Below are 17,539 nucleotides of genomic sequence, written 5' to 3' on the forward strand. Positions count from 1 at the left end.
CTTTTAACTAAGACAAAGCTTGATAACATTACACCGATTTAAGCTAACCTGCATTAGCTCCCTGTTAGCTTAAGATGTGATTTTAAGGTTCTGTTGGTAGTATACAAAATCATGCCTGGACTTGCTCCCTCATATCTTTCAGATTTAATTTACCCCTATGTTCTGGTCCGGAGCTTTCGCTCTGAAAATGCTAGTCTACTGGTGATCCCAAGAGTTCTTTTGGGCCCCGGTGCTGTGGAATGCTCTACCCCCTGAGATTTGATCTGCAACCTCAGTGGGAATGTTTAAATCTAAGCTTAAAACACACTTCTATTCTACAGCATACGAATAAGTTATATTTTATGTTGACAATATCTGTGCATTATTTGCCCTCATGTAGGTTTTAGATCAGGGAATGCTGTCATAATAGTCTGTAGTTTAAAATGGCCTGTGGTCTGTGCAGCCCTTTGAGACTCTTTGTGATTAAGGGCTATACAAATAAACATGACTTGGCCCGACTTGAAACCTAAAAAAAAGCTGACAGTTGTTTTTATTTACAATATTTTTATTAGATTTCAAACTTGACCGCAAAAGCACTTCATTATCAGTCACGGGCAAAATGGTACAAATTAAATGTTCACACTTTGTTTTTAGCCAATGGTCAATTACATGAAATGTAATTGAAAAATGATTCCCATTTCAATACCAGCCCTGTTAACCAATTCAACCAGACACATCTTTCGATGATGATACATTTTCATTTATGCAATGAACGACAAAAATCCTTTGTGTGAAATTCTACATGACCTAATCAATGCCTTCTACATTTTTTGATTATTCATTGAGAGTAGGAAACGCTTAAGTTTCCTTTATCCACGAGTTTCTGCATGAATGTGTATAAAAATATTCACCGAATTGGGTGAAAGACAGCCCTCTGTAGTCACATAATGGTTGAATGACCATTCACAATTTTTTTCACAATGAACATCAGGTGAAAGGCACATATAGTTGTTGCAATTAATGATATTAAAAGAAAGGTAAATGTGGCATATAATTTTCCGGGACAATCACCAACTTATTGAAAACAATACAGTGTAAATTTTCCCAGAGTGGGGCTTTTTTATTCAGAAACTAACTTTAATTTGTAAGGCTGAAATTTGAGTAGGGTAGTATGGAGGTGATATATAATTTTTTTTCTAACAGCACAAAGTTGAATGACACACATGAAAACCATGAATAAGCATTTAAGTCCTATGATTGAAAATGCGTTTTTGCCAGATTGAAATGCCAACTGCATGATAACTTTATTTCAAAATAATGATAGTCTTACTAACCCAAACACATCTACCTTTAATATCTCACATTATGTTCCCAGGGATTTAAAACTGATATCAATATAAGTGAATTAAAAAAGAGCAGTCTTTATACCAATACTTAAACTCAGTGCTCCTCATTTTGAAGATCAACTTGCTACTTAAGAAAAGTAGTTAGGGTCGACTTATTTGAAAACTATTTGACGAAAGCAAATTGTTGTGAAACAGAAACCTTTATCACTAGATGTCTGTGATGGTCCCTTTCCAGCAGAGACACAAACGAAGGGAGAAAAGTGTACAAAATGTAACATTAGACTTGAGTGACAAACTTATAGTATTTTCCTCAGTGTCACAAATCCCTGTTAAGATTGTTAAGAAATTCACAAATTGTTGCATGGTGGATGTGGCTGGATTGATTTTTTTTTCTGATGAATAAATAATCCATCTGTCTCAGTAAAAACAAAACTAAATCTGACAAGATTTCTTCAAAACAAACCCCTTACTGACCACCATTGTAAGCATAGTCTGCCTTGTTGTGCATGATGAGCTTGTTGTCCACAAAGTAGAAACTGTCTGATTTGGTCTCATAAGGGTGCTCTACCATTTGGCGAACTGAAAAAGAAAAAGAAGTAAAAAGAGTGAAAATCATACGACATATTATTGGAGTACAGTAATCCCTCGTTTTTCGAGAGGTTTGCGTTTCAAAATGTCCCCGCGACAGTCAAAACCTGCAAAGTAAAAACCTTTATTTTTTTATTTACCAAAAGGGGGTGCGTTGTTTGAGGTGTCCTTAAGTATGAAATGAAAGTAGAAAACTTTCTCAAGTATGCTTTAACAACGGCCAACTGAGTTCAAAGAGCCTTTATAATTTTGTTCCACCTTGCTTATTCACTTTTATCAGAGCTGTTCTGGCCTTGAAACACATTAGGCTGGAAGAAAGGGGACCTGGAGGGTGGGAGTTTGGAAAAAGGCTTTATGCTTGTCATCGAAGTTTTTTGTTATTGTAGCATGAGGATGAAAAAGGAGAAAAGGGCCCGTTTCAAATTCAGCCCAAAAAGATGAATAAAAAAATGTTTTACGAGCACGTGTTAGAAATGCATGTACTTGATGCATTAAATGCTATCATGACTTTAGGAGATACAAATTTTCAAATTTGGGACGGTACCTGTAAATAATCTATTACTTTATTACACATTGAAACCAAGAAACAAAAACAATTTACAGGCTCAAGTGATTGTTTAACAAATAAAATTACTGTACTTTATAAACGTTTATTTTATTTTTTTTACAAATAACTGTACTGTCAAACTATAATCTTAAAAATAATCATCCCTTTATTGCACAACTGTATTAGGACACAATCCACTTTATTTCACATGCTACTTTGTCGCCATCATGTGGATGTTATGAAAACTGCATTTACTTTAGGGTTGGCAACACAAAATGTTGACAGCCATTTTGGACTGAAAACAAAAAATATATATCTGGAGCCGCAAAAAAACTAAATCCTTATGTAAGCCTTACATAAAAAGAAACACATCTTGTATCTATCTAAATTCATTAAAACATGTTAAGAATGTTTGTTCTCCAGAGCACGTTTAACGGGTAAACACGTCTAACTTTGTTGGCGATAGAAAGCTTCTTCCTCAGCCTTTTCAGCCCGGCCGCAGGTGCTTTTGTCGGTCCAGAAATTTTGGTGACATGACTTCTTTGACAGAAACTTGGAAGTTGAAAAACATTTACGCATACATAATGTAGGTTCGTCAAGCTGTTTTACGAATGTTTAAAACTCAAACTGCAACGCCATTGACACGCAGGCGGATACACGCAGAAAAGTGGCGGAGAAATACTTTAGCCAATTGGAATGCAGAACACTTTGCATGATGAAAATCTGCGGATTAGTGAAACTGCGACAGGTTAATTTCGATACAGCGAGGAATGACTATATAGCAGAAATATAAAACAGGACCTACTGAGATCATCTGGAAGTTGTGGGAACTCATAAATGTGTTCACATGTGTTACGGCTGTTGGGAATGCAAAAGCCAAAGTCAAAGTCAAAGTTCTTGAGCAGGCGTCCCTGAAAGTAATGCCTCTCGATCATACGAAAGTTGTTGATGGGACGATCGCCGACGGTGAACTCCACGCTGACGTTTAAAAATGGACAAATAGAAATCACGCTTCAATTGTTACAATACTGACGACAGTGCTCTTGGCTGCGGGGAAATAAATACTTACGTTGCACCTACAGTCTGTAGTTTCAGGAACGCTGGTGTAAACTGATATCGAACAAAGCGCCCGGCACTGACGTCAACATCTCCGCTCCCCTCGTCAGTCTCTATGGGACCTGACACACAAAACCTGTTTAGCGGCTAGGAAATCAAATTATACAAATAAAAAGGATGGTATCGATAGCTGTGTCAATGGAATTATGAAACTTGATCAGAATAGTGACACAAAACTTCGCTGCAGTTTACATTTATGACTGTAAAACAAGGATACAATTCCTGATAAATTACTGTTTTTCAGACTATAAGGGTGCTTTATAAACCCAGAATTTACCAGAAATTCGGACACGCACCTGATAATCCAGTGCACCTTAAGTACGGAAAAAATTGGAAACGCAAATATTGATCAGTCGATAGTTATCGCTGACCCCAATTGCATAACAATGGTTGCAACAGGGATCGAATCCCGATAGCGTTGGTAAGAGCGCCGAATCCAAACCACTAGGTAACAAGGGATATAGATGACATAAAAAAAAGGCATTGAGTCTTAGGTCATTGTCACACTGTTTCTAGTAAGTAGCGTATACAAATGTTAGCCAAATGAGAAAACAAAGTAGTTATAATTCAGTATAAAATGTTGTTTCAATTTTTCTTAGCTTAAAATAAGCACTGTAGTGGCAATATTTCCAACAATGCCTTTCTCTACATTCACTTCAGATTCTTGTGTACTTCCTAATACTTAGCGAGTCAGCGATACTTTATAATTTCAATGGTTTCAAACCTTTTCTACACCTCGGAATCGGATTAATGTCTAACAATACACATGGCCTGGCCCAATGATGACTAAACAACGCTGTATAGAGAGTAAAAGTATTGTGATGATGACATAAAAGCCTTTTCATGTGCTGCTTTAATCCCTAGTGGTTAGTGGATAGGGTCTCCCTGCAGCAATCCAGGTTGGGTTCCCAATGCATCCAATTTATGAAATTGTGATCAGCGATGTATTTTGCCCTATCACTGAATGCACAAAAATGGTACTTATTTATTTGAAGTAATACCCTAGCCCTTACTGTGGTTTTCATTATATGCATCTCATAGTCCAGGGTGCCTTATGTATTAAAAAATATCACAAAAGACTCTTTATGGGGGATGCACCTTAGAGTCCTATGCACCTTATAGTGCGGAAAATACAGTAAAGATATTTGTATTTTTATGGCTACCAAATGTGTATCGTCAGAAATTTGCAGATGAACTAAAAGCACTTCTTAGCATTTATTTTACAACATTTTAAATGATCATTCACCTTATGTTTTAAAAAGTAAACTATAAAATTTAAAAGTGCATCAAAACCAAAATCCTTATCACCATTCATTGTATTTGTTCCATAGAAGTGGAATTTTGGATCGGACTACATTAATCGTAAACTTCCATGGAAAAAAAAGTGTACTTAATTTAAGACACCATTATGGCGCAAAATACTAAGCATTCACATATTTTGATAACAACACCTTGTACAATAGCAGGTAACATCCTAAATACGACCGGGTCTGCTTTGACCAACTGGTCATAAATCCATTACCAAGATCACATATGCTGCCAATACATTAGTTAATTTGAGTTATTGGTAGATTCCTGTGCACGCTGGCTGCCAAAATTGTCGTACACATCAACAGGTTGCTGCGCACATTGAATTGGAAAGAAAAGCAGTTCTTGGGGAAAAAAATGAGAATTTGCTGGAAATAATCAGCCTCTACTGGCCGTCCTCCTAAATCAAGGAGATCGTAAATCGGATGTCACCTCTATTCAATATATGTTCAAAATATATCAAATGCATATGAAATGAATGAATTGAACACAAAATTGTTAAATTTGTAGTATTTGGTAGAGTCCTTGACAATAACACATCATTACCACTGTGAGGAGGTTTGGCAATTTCAAACAGCACTGTGCCCGTCTCCAGATCTCTGATCTTGAAACGGGTGAAGTCAATGTTGTAGATATTATCTTCAGATTTGCAAAGATAATCTGCCAGTGGAAAACTTGTATTAGAAACAATTTTGACATGATGCAAGAAATGGAAGAAATTTCTCTTGTGCTGGTACAAATGTTCTCTTGTTACCGTAGGCATTTGGATTAAGAAATTGTGGTTTGCAGAACGTCCACAAAGCCATTGGATTAATGTTTTATTTAACATTATTTACTTTAGTTATTATTATTATATACAGTAATTATTATAATTATTAATACAATCACAAAATTATACCATTGTCACATGAATTAAGCATTTCACCAAAAAGGATTTGTCAAAAACGTTTATCAGCATTAGAATAGAAAACAACTGTTTTAAGATTTTAATTTGAATGATCTTTATTGTCATTGATAACAGCGTAGCAAACATTTTTACAACAAGATTTAGCATGGCACTTCAGGATAAACATGTGATAAAGACTTAAAAGAGGAAGTTAAAAAACTCAATGTTAAGATAAATAGGACAGTCTTGCGTTTTATTACAACGAACCAAGACATCCAAAACCCTGAAAATGAGTATAAACTCCAAATCCTTATGTATGCACACTGATTAAGAAGGAAACTTGCTGTTGTGTAGTGCAGGAAAAGGCTAAAACAATGAGAGGCATTTAACTTTGGCTCGGCTCGGATGACAGGAGTACCGGTGTGCGTCAGGTATTCATCTTATGTGCATAAGTTCCTGGATACAAGTTACGATCAACCACTGATCAAAACCCAAGACTACGCTGCATTGCATTTTGGCGTCTTTTTAGAAGATGTTGTGAATTTTACAAAAATATTGTGTTAAAAAAAAAAAAATCTTAAATATGAGTGAGTGCTATCTAAATGGTTCTCATGAAGGCTCTCCACGGAATATGTGAGATTTCACTACTGCGCTGCACTTGCCCAAGACACACCACAGGAAATGGTGCCCCTACGACCCTAGTGGTTAAAGGATTCAACCAAGTAATATCATACCATTCAACTTATGCTTTACCTTTATTTCATAGTTTTTTTTTATCATTTCAAATTGTGTACACCTCATAACAACTTTTGTACGGGAATATTTTTCTTAAAATACAGGTCAATGTATAATAATCAACATTAAATTACTGCAAGTGGGGAAAGACCCAAGAAAGATACTGAAATATTTTTGTTGTTTATTTTGTAAATAAAATAAACTTGTTTACAGAAATTATCTTTGTTTTTATTCTACATAGTCTGTCTTGCTGTGAGTCGCATTCGCGTTGTGTAGTGGGAATTGCAATAGATAATTGGCTGAGGGTGACAGGTATGTAATAAAATAAAAAAAACTGTTTTCAAATATTTTACTCATTTTACTATATTTTTAAATAATATTTCTAGTCTAACAATATTCCCATTTTAATTGTATTTTTATTTTGAAAAGGAATATTGTAAAATGACAAAAATATTGTTTAAAATTACCCTAAAAAAATGTAAAATAAGAAAATATGATTTCCGAATGTGTTTCTGTGCAAACTAAATAGGACTACAGTCTAGAAATAAAATTAATATTTAATTTTAAAAAATAATGCTAAAAAATCAAAGTGACAATATTTCTATTATGGCAGTGAGCAACATCAAAAACACTCAGTGAAGCATTAGTTAGACATACATGGTTGAAAATAATACGCCAGTGTCAATGAAAGGGGGTAGTCAATGGAAAGATTATGAGAAACATTGTGCTATTCGATTTAAAACCAAACAATAATCATTATAGGAGAATAATGCTAATTATAATAAATTAAGTAGACGGGATCATTCTATAAATTTTTAAGTGTTTTTTTTAAATTTTGCAACAATTTAATGTATTTCAATAAAAGAAGTTAACTTAAAACTTTAACGCTCATTTGACTCTTAAGTTAAAGAATTAAGTCTAAGGTTAAACATCAGTTAACTCTAAACGTTAACACTTTAATGCAAAGCCCTTTGTGACTTCTTGTGATTAAGGGCTATGCAGATAAACTTGACTTGATTTCAATAACGTATCTTAAATATTAGTTTTATTTGATTGCAATTTTTCTTTTTTATATTTTGTAATATAGTTAACGGTCATTGTTAATATCTCAAGTATTTTAAAAATGATTTTTCTGATAATAAACTTCAAAAAGTAAATATAATTTTTTTATTTTAAAATATAATAAAATTTAAAATTATATATATATATACACATATATAATTAAAATTTCAAATAAGGAAAATATCATTTATGAGTGACTTTATTTTACTATTAAATTCTCAGGAAATCAGTGGACAATAATATTGAATTTTGAAAAATAATGCTGAAAGTGACACGATTTTTAATAGCAGCGAGCAATATCAAAGGGACTCAGTGAGGCATTAGTTAGGCATGCTCAGTTGGGAAAAAAAAAAAGATTGAAGTCCACAAAGGGGGGAAATCAATGTCAACATTTTAAAAAACAATTTGCTATCTGATACAAAACTAAACAATCTTTATTCAAATAATCACATTAGTAGATCAGATCATTCTACTAGTTTAGAAGAATTCCTTTTTTGTTTCACTACATTTTAATGTATTTCAATAACGTATTCAGTTCCAATAATTTTCATTTATAATATCGGAAAATAGTAGAATAGAAAGCCAATTTTCAAATATTTTACTCGTATTTTTATTAAATAAATATTCTGGTAAAATAAAAAAATGGAAGTGTATTTTAAATAAATATATATAACTGGCAAACATATTTAAAATCACCTTTATTTTGTTTAAAAATATATATAAGTGTTATTTACGAGTGAGTTTCTTTACTGGCAAAAAAAAATCACTGAAAAATATTATTACATTTCGAAAAACAATGTTGAAAATGATCAAAGTGGCAGTTTTAATGGCAGTGAACAATATCAGACACTTGGTAGTGCATTAGTCACACTTTGTTAAAACAAATAGTTCAAAGTCAATGAAAGGAGGAAGTCAATGAAAATTTGTTAATAAACATGGTGCTATCTTGTTGTTTTTTTAAAACATCTTGATACGATCCTCTTTGAAAGTAAACAATTTAATGTCGCATTTAAAATTCTCGTTTTTTTTGCCACTCACACTTCTTACATAATTTGAATTGCTTTGAATTTAAGTAAATATTTTATATACTTTTATAATAGCTGATTGCAAATCCATCGTGCACCTGCGATAATAACGACCAGGAGAGTCATCCTTTAGCAAACAGAACGGTTAGCATACGCCACAAACAATAGTGCTTCATGATGTCTAGCAATGAGTCTATAAAGCTAATTTAGCTAACCGTACGTACCCTCCGTAACAGCGCGGAGACCCAGGACGTGATCCGGAGAAATGTCTCCTCCAAGCGCCCGCAGTTCCTCCTCCGTGACCACGGGCCACTTATCCGTTTGACTGCGCCTCGATTTGAGCTTCTTCAACATCCCTTCAACAGTTTTTCGGTCCCGGGGCTTTGAGTCCGCGCTAGCGACTGTGTCTGGGTGTCCTTTGCCGACTATTGGTGCCGTTTTGTTCCGAGAACCGTGCATATTAGGCACAGTGGCGCCGAATCGATGACAACAAGATAGTTGTGCGTTCAATTTAACTGTGCTTTGGTAAATACCGGCTGTTATTTCAAGATGGCGTAAAGCGTGTCTAGATGACGGAAAAATACGAATGTGGTTGGCTAAGAACGATGTCTGTTGTCATGGTTACCAAAAGGGGGTAAGAATGATTTGTTGCAAGGGTCCTTCCGTTTAAATTTAACTTGTAAGGTTATTACCGGTACTTGGATAAATGCGTTTACGCTGTATGTTCAACTAAATCAGGGGTGTGCCAATTATAGCCCGCGGGCCACATCCAGCCCGTCAGGCTTTTCAATCCGGCACGCCGAACGAAAATGGTACAATAGTATAGTGTAGTCATGTCAAGTTGTGTATAAATCTGGAATCAAAACCCACCTCTTTGCACAGGTCAAGTCATAATTATCTGCTTCACACACTGCCCCCTGTTTTTTAACATTACTTTGTTTTATTTGGTATTCATTTCTTTCTTGTTTTATTCTTGTTGTGTTGTTGTTTGGTATTCTTTGCACAGCTACTTTGGATGTCCCGAAGTGAAATCATTATGATTAAACAATGTAATTTTTGTGCCAGCTTTGACCGATTTGTCCATTTGTGTGTCTAAGAAAATATTACTATAGAAATACTACAAAAAACTAATTGTCAATTCTAGTGCTTGAAAACAGGGACATAATATACAATTTTGTTTTCATTCTGAAAAGAAAAACTACCTCTTAAATACTACAACTAATACTTCAGTAATACTATAATGAAGAAATACTAGAGCCAAGAAGAGAAATATTTAGATCTAAGCTTAAAGTACACTTCTATTCTATAGGATATGAATAACCTATATTCTATGTTGACAATCTTTGTGTATCTGTGTATTATTTGCCCTCATGTAGGTTTCAGATCAGGTGATGGTGTAATAATAGTCTGTGGTTTGCAATAATCTGTAGTCTGTGCAGCCCTTTGCGACTCTTTGTGGTTAAGGGCTATACAAATAAACATGACTTGACTTACGACTGTACAAAATACTACAAAAATCCCAAATCAGAAATACTACAAAAATACTACTATAGAAATACTACAGAAATACCGTGTTAAAACTTTAAAAACACTAAAGAATACTACAAAACTACTACTATGGAAATATTACAAAAATATCACAGAAATACTACAAAAATACTACCACAGTAATTATATAACACAGAAATACTACTACATAAATACTCCAGAAATACTACTACAGAAGTATGACAAAAACACTACTGCGTATATACTACAACATAATACACCACTCTGGAAAGATTAAATAAATATTACAGAGATTCTACTACAAAAATACTACTTCAGAAATACTCCAAAAATACTACTACAGAAGTACTACAAAAACACTTCTACAAATATGTTACAATATACTACAGAAATACTACTATGGAAATACAACAAAAATACTACATAAATACACCACTCTGGAAATATAAAATAAATATTACAGAAATACTACAACAAAAATACTACATAAATACTACAGAAATATTATAAACATATTACAAAAATACTATAGAAATGTTACAGAAATACTACTACAGCCATCCTATCATACAGAATTACTACGACAAAAATACTACTAAAGAAATATTACAAAATACTACTACATAAATATTAAAAACACACCTGTTCAGGACTGCCTACAACACATAGCTTCTCCATTTCCCATGTTTTTATGATTTTATGTCTTGTTTTTATTTATTATTTCGCTTGCAACTTTTTAAATTGTATTTTTTCCATTGTCTGTACAGTGTCCTTGGGTGGCCTGAAAGGCGCTTTTAAATAAAATGCATTATTATTATTATTATTACAAAAATACTACTACAGAAGTACAATCGAAATAGCCTCCTACAAAAAATACTACTACTAAATCATTACTACTGAACTACTACAAAATTATAAATATAGTAACGCGTATAATACAAAACCAAGTATCAAATGTAGTGCTCAAAATGGGGACCTAATGTATTATCTTGCTTTTATTGTGAGTCTTTTAAAACCAATTTGATGAGACTAATTTAATTCAATCAAATATAAAAGTAAACAGGGCAGCACGGCGGCGCGGTGGTTAGCGCTTGTGCGGCACAGTTCATGTCATGGGAACCTGTCGTGGGTTCAAAATCCAGCTCCAGACATCCTGTGCGGAGTTTGTATGTTCTCCCCGTGCTTGCGTGGGTTTCCTCCGGGCACTCCGGTTTCCTCCCACGTTCCAAAAACATGCATTTCAGGTGAATTGGCCGGTCCAAATTATCCCTAGGTGTGAATGAGCGAATGAGTTGTCTGTCCCTGTGTGCCCTGCGATTGGCTGGCAACCAGTTCAGGGTGTCCCCTGCCCACTGCCCTGAGAGGGCTGGGATGGGCTCCAGCACCCCCGCGACCCTAATGAGGATAAGCGGTACGGATGATGAGATGAGATGAGATAAAAGTAAACATAAAATGTAGATTTCTCCATATATATTTATTCAATGCTGTCTGAATGAGGGACGAAAGCATGACCAACTTAGGTGCTGAGGTGCCCAACTTGTTTGGGTGTTTGGGCATTTGGCTTGGCCATGGTGTGTGTGTGTGTGTGTGTGTGTGTGTGTGTGTGTGTGTGTGTGTGTGTGTGTGTGTGTGTGTGTGTGTGTGTGTGTGTGTGTGTGTTTTTTTTGCTATTTTTTTCGCTTTTTATTTTCCTTTTATTTTATTTTATTTGTTGTTGTATGTGTTTATCTTGCTGTCGGTCACCCTTCTTGAGGGATGTGACCAAGGTAGATAGATAGATATTGCATGGGTCTCCAGAACAGGTGTTATGCATAAATAACACCGATGCATTTCTTGGCATAACACCGGCCTGGTGCCCGCATTTTTGACCCAATGCGACCCGCGACTCCAACATTTTGCCCACCACTGAACGAAACCAAAAGTAGCGCAAATTCATCTTCAGTACCATTACCACCCAGCATGCAGCGCTAGTGCATTTGTATAGTGGAACGTCATGTTGACGAAAATTCACGTTCACAGAAGAAGAATTTAGCAAAGATGGTGAGACTTAAAACGAGGTAAAGTTTGAATTCCTTGTCGTCTGTGTTACTTATTTGCTAGTATGTTTTTGAAAGTCTATTTGTTGACAGGTATTTACTTTGTGAGATAAATGTGACAGACAAGAACAATCTCTTGCTCCTGAACGACCGTGCTATCTTCGCGGCGGTGAAAGATGCGGTGGCCCGAATACATGGCGACTATGGGGCCGCCCTGTGCAGCACGCGATTCAGTGGTAAGGGCATTCATATATTACTTCATATCGTCGCTGTCATGTGAAAAAAAAATATATCCAAATTTATGTTCTTTTGTACTGTACATGCCATTTTTTTGTTCAGTAACCTTAGTATTTAAAATGTAATTGCAGAAGGTAATGTGATTTTTTTCTTTTCTTTTCAGTGAAATACCTCAATGCTCAAACAGGAATGGTTTTCTTGCGATTTCCTAAAATGAGTTACAAACTTTTGTCCTCTGCACTACCGTTCATCACCAGCATAAATGTAAATTTCCGGCAAATACCATGTTTTTTTAACTGTCTGCACATAGGAGGTAAGTAAACAATCACGTATTTGAATTTAGAATATTTCTTAAATGTATGTGAAACATTTTCTCTTTAAACTCCAATAATGTGCAAAATCGAACATGTTTTCACACATACTACAGTGCTTAGCTTAAATATGTACACCCCAAAAGGTTTGCAAGTACAGTATGTCACAAAAGTCAGCACAATTCCCCCCTCCCCTCACATTTTTGCAGATATTTCATTATGATGTTTAGTAGAACATCACTGAAGAAACATCACTTTTACACAATGAAAAGAAGTGTGTAAACAAAGGCCATGGTTTATTGGAACGATATCTTCAGGTCTGATGAGACAAAGATTACCGTACTTTCCGCACTATAAGGCATACCTAAAAGCCTTTATTTTTTTCAAAAGCTGACCATGCGCCTTATAATACAGTGCACCTTATATATGGATCAATATTGAGTAGCAAGGTCTCGGGTTTTCCCCCTTAGGAGAAGTAGTCCTCGGCGATGTTGGGATATATATACTGGCGTTTCATTTCCTTACCAATGTGTCAATCATCATTTGAATCGGTCACTATTGGCTAAAGTTATTAGGAGTAAATGAGGCGGGTTATTTTTAGCATTTTCAGGCTCGTGCTAAAACGGCGTAAAACAAACCCTGCAATTGGTCATATAGATGTGAATCACAAGTTAGGATGCTCTACGGCCTGAAGAAAACATTTTTTACTAGTCTGTATTTTTAGACAAGAATTATGGGGATAAACAGACAGCTAGCAACAGGCAACGTCCATCGTTGCAGATGCTTCACAGCTGATTTTTTCTTTTATTTGTCGGCATTATTGCGTGTTTTGGAGTGTGTAAATATTTTACACGGTTGGATTTACTACACTCACGGAGGATCATGGTTGCATATATTATTAAAAGTGATGGCTGCAAGACGACTTTGGTGAGCTATCCCAGCTTTATATTTTCCCGGTATCTTGTTTCAGACTGATCTTTTGTTTCTCTGATGAGTTTATTTTTAAATTCAATTCAATTCAAAGTGTTTATTGTCATACGCACAGTAAAGAACCATGTTTCCATGCACAATGAATTTCTTACTTTGCTGTTCACACAGTTGCCAGCGAAAAAGGAAATAGAAACTAAGAAATGCTTGGCATTTCTTGAATCATAAAAGTTTAAACTTCCTAATGATATGTGGAATGACGCATTTGAGTTATTGGTGACATCATAGACACTGTGTCGGAACGTGTCTGCTTCTCTGTGAGCCGTCGTAATGTTAAGGGGTTAATAAGTTTGACTGATTCATCTGCCTGTTTTGTTGACGTTCTCACTCTATCGCCTTTATAGTCTGGTGCGCCTTATGTATGGAAAATATAGGACAAAAAACTATTTTGGGGAGGTGCGCCTTATAACCCGGTGCGCATTATGGTGCAGAAAATACGGTAATTTATCAGGCTCTGATGGTGTGAAGCAAGTGTGGTGGCAACCAAGAGAGGAGTGCAATCATGTTCGTGTTTGGGATTAAGTATGTTGTTGAGAATGTTATGGTTTGGGGCTGCATGAGTGCTACTAAACTGGAGAGTTGCATTTTGTTAAGGGAAACTAAAACTCAACCATGTACTGTGAAATACTGGAGCCAGAGAATGATCACTTCCCTCCAGAAACTGGGTCACGGGGCAATGTTCCAGCCTGACAATGACCCCAAATGCACCTTTAAGATGATCAAAGCTTTTCCAACGGGGGTCAGGGTAAAGTGGGTGGACTGGTTTAGTTGGTCTCCATATCTAAACCCATTTTAACATCTTTGGGGCAACATCAAGCGGAAAGTGGATAAGCACATTATCTCAACTATCCCCCAGCGCTATCATGTTGTAATGAAGGAGTAGAAGAGCATTCCAGTGGCAATTTGTTAGGCTTTGGTGAAATCCATGGCCAGGATGATTAAAGTGGTTCTGCAAAATCATGGTGGCCACAAAAAATATTGAACTACAGGAACTTTTACTTAAGGGTGTACTTACTTTTGTTGCCAGGGATTTAGCTACTATTGGTTATATTTTGATTTTTTTGGGGGGGGGTACGTTAAAATTTACACTGCTTTATAAGCTTTACACAGACTACTTCTCATCATGTCAAAGTACAGTTTGTTCAGTGTTGTTTAATTCAACATTATGATTAGATATCTGCTGAAATGTAAGGCGTTTACCTCCTTTTATGAGATACTGTCCATCTTGGTTTCCTTTCTGAATAACGGATTTTTCTGGGATACCGTATTAAATAAAAAGTGCCCAAATAGCCATTGGTTGCAATTTTTTTCCATTTGAACACATCAAAGTAGTTTTCTTAAAGGGACACTGTGTAATAGATGTTGCTGGATTGTGTAGTGCTGCCAAGCAAGTCTTTTGTGGTACCAGTAGCAGAAAGATGTTGGCTCTCGATGAAACTCATGTTATGTGAAACAAATACAATTTTCTCAATCTAGAGGAATCTACCGTAAAATAGAACTGCACGTTTGTGATCATGAATTTTTGCTTATTATTCAAATCAATTTTTTTTTAAATGAATGAAGTTTTTTTTAACAAAGGAGGTGCTAAATAATACACAATGTCCCTGTAAAAGAATAGCACCCCCACCCCCCCCACGCCCCAAAAATCCCAGGCCAAGCCAAAATTGCACTTTATGAAAGTCATACAGGTTATAGAAAATACTAGATGTAGGTGGTTTTGTTGTGAGATGCATTCATTTGTATTAGAATGAATATTTTCTAATCATTGCATTATCAGCCTTACTCTTTAGCAATGAGTTTAACTTATTTTACATATTTTTTTGTGAAATCAAAATTTTGAAATGTATTTTCATTAAAATATTAAATTTATATCATTTAAATGGGTTGTACTCATATGAAGCTGCGCATTGTGCAGTAATAACTAATTTGAACAAACCATTATTATAATATTTCCTTAGGAACGATCCGAACTTGTCAGAAGTTTCTGATACGTTACAACACACGTCAGCTTCATCGAATGCTCACAAGTTGTAAAAATGAAGGTAAGTTTAATCATTTAAAGTGCATACATGCTGACATTTTGACATTAAAAAGGGGTAGATATGATGGCGCTATCTATTTTTACGTGCTAAAAACAATCTGTATCCACAATAAAGTAGATCTGAATCCGAATCTGAATCTGAATATTGAAAAAACAACAACATGTGCTGGTTTAAAACTGCAAGTGGCAAACTTTTACCAAGACGAAAAGCTAGCATTATCCTTTATTCACGCACGAAGACTTAAGTCTTAGTCTTTATAATAAAGCTGCAGTAGACTAAAATACTAGTCTTGACCAAGATTTTCTTCTTTTTTATATTTAAAAAAGATATACATATGTGTATATATATATATATTTTAAATATGTCCCACTGTTAGGGTAAATCAGTGGTTCTCAAACATGTCAACAATCATTAAAATGAACAAGCTGGATTATAAACACAAGACGATACATAAATCCTGACAACAGAAAAGTATCAAACTTTTTAGAATGTCAAAGTGTTTCAGCGTCAGTACTTCAAAATATGGCGGCAAGAGTACACTTGAATCTTTGGATAAATCAAATATCCGAGGCTCGATTTAAATTCTGTAATACATTTAGAAGTTTCTAATTATTGAGTAACAATGATAACATTTTTATCTAGTGTATTTGTGAATTGTCTGTGATTTGAAAAACAACCCTGAACATGAATTGTAAAAAACAATTTCATTAGAATGCTATCCTCCACTCACATGTACCCCTGTTAACGAATTTTCTCAAAAAAAAATTAAATATATTTTTTGCTCGATTGCAGTGGAAAAGCAAGAGATCCGCAAAGCAATTCTAAGTTGCACTGAACGTGGATCATTTGAAGATGAACCGGATGATGATGATGGCGGTGATGATGATCAAATGTAAATTGGCATTGTGGGATTCCGGCTCTATGTAGAGTTTGTATATTGTAACCTGTCTTGAACGTTTCTTTTTCTTTTTCTTTTTTTTAAATATATAAATGAAAATTGTTGATGAGCCTGAGTGATGTATCACGGTTCTTATACATTTTATATTTGTAATCTTTTTACTACATGCCAACTATCCATCCATTTTCTGCGCTGCTTATCCTCACTGGGGGCGCTGGAGCCCATCCAAACTCTCTTTGGGATGTGGGCAGGGGACATCATGAACTGTTTGCCAGCCAGTCGCAGGGCACAGAGAGGCAATTCACTTGCCCATTCACACCTCGGGACAAATTGACCCAGCCAATTGACCTGACATGCATGTTTTCGGAATGTGGGAGGAAAATGGGGTGTCTGGCGGAAACCCACACAGGCATGGGGAGAACATGCAAACCCCACACGGGGGATTTGAACCCTGGACCTCTGCACCGTGGGGATGCGTGTCAACCATCCTGCTGCTGTGCTGACCACACGATACCAGCTGAAATAAAACCAGTCTGATATTGAGAATATAATTTTAAAAATGTGGGGCCCAGGAAACGTTGGAGAGACTATGTCTTTCGGCTGGCTTGGGAACGCCTCGGGGTCCCGTCGGATGAGCTGGAGGAGGTGGCTGGGGATAGGGACGTCTGGGCTTCCCTTTTAACGCTGCTTCCCCCGCGACCCGACCTCGGATAAGTGGAAGACAATGGATGGATGGATGGTTACTACTTATTTTGATTTCTACAATGTGTTACTTTTTGGTCTATCTATTTCTAGCATCAAAGGTTTGCAGCTGGTGCAAAACTATGCACAGAGATTTTGACTGGGGCAGTGGTTGGCAACCCAAAATGTTGACAGCCATACTGGACCAAAAAAAAAACATTTTCTGGAGCTGCAAAAAAATAAAAG

The 17,539-nt window shown here is 35.7% G+C and overlaps 2 protein-coding genes across 2 annotated transcripts; one reads left to right on the forward strand and one right to left on the reverse strand.

The window, feature by feature from the left end:
* Window positions 1-532: 532 nt before the first annotated feature.
* On the reverse strand, window positions 533-9,178 carry unc119b (unc-119 lipid binding chaperone B). Its single transcript, XM_088335540.1, has 5 exons — window positions 8,817-9,178; window positions 5,431-5,544; window positions 3,530-3,638; window positions 3,266-3,438; window positions 533-1,904 (listed from the first exon to the last, which is right to left on the reverse strand). The coding sequence occupies exons 1-5, from the start codon at window positions 9,049-9,051 to the stop codon at window positions 1,792-1,794; spliced, it is 744 nt and encodes a 247-aa protein (XP_088191666.1). The 5' UTR covers window positions 9,052-9,178; the 3' UTR covers window positions 533-1,791.
* A 2,837-nt stretch (window positions 9,179-12,015) lies between these two features.
* Window positions 12,016-16,721, forward strand: pop5 (POP5 homolog, ribonuclease P/MRP subunit). Its single transcript, XM_088335541.1, has 5 exons — window positions 12,016-12,158; window positions 12,231-12,373; window positions 12,538-12,687; window positions 15,631-15,714; window positions 16,507-16,721. The coding sequence occupies exons 1-5, from the start codon at window positions 12,139-12,141 to the stop codon at window positions 16,608-16,610; spliced, it is 501 nt and encodes a 166-aa protein (XP_088191667.1). The 5' UTR covers window positions 12,016-12,138; the 3' UTR covers window positions 16,611-16,721.
* The last annotated feature ends 818 nt before the right edge of the window (window positions 16,722-17,539 follow it).

The sequence above is a fragment of the Urocampus carinirostris genome, chromosome 5 (assembly GCF_059441175.1).
Source record: "Urocampus carinirostris isolate Australia breed hairy pipefish chromosome 5, RoL_Ucar_1.0, whole genome shotgun sequence".
Taxonomy (NCBI): Eukaryota; Metazoa; Chordata; class Actinopteri; order Syngnathiformes; family Syngnathidae; genus Urocampus; species Urocampus carinirostris.

Bases quoted from the DNA above. Each gene is read 5' to 3' on its own strand.
- unc119b (XM_088335540.1), bottom strand. From the start codon at position 9,051: ATGCACGGTTCTCGGAACAAAACGGCACCAATAGTCGGCAAAGGACAC. The intron at 3,439-3,529 runs GTAAGTATTTAT...TTTAAACGTCAG, and splicing joins CTACAGACTGTAGGTGCAAC to CGTGGAGTTCACCGTCGGCG. The intron at 1,905-3,265 runs GTAGGTCCTGTT...TTTCTTTTTCAG, and splicing joins ACAACTTCCAGATGATCTCA to TTCGCCAAATGGTAGAGCAC.
- pop5 (XM_088335541.1), top strand. From the start codon at position 12,139: ATGGTGAGACTTAAAACGAG. The intron at 12,688-15,630 runs GTAAGTAAACAA...ATATTTCCTTAG, and splicing joins TAACTGTCTGCACATAGGAG to GAACGATCCGAACTTGTCAG. The intron at 15,715-16,506 runs GTAAGTTTAATC...GCTCGATTGCAG, and splicing joins CACAAGTTGTAAAAATGAAG to TGGAAAAGCAAGAGATCCGC.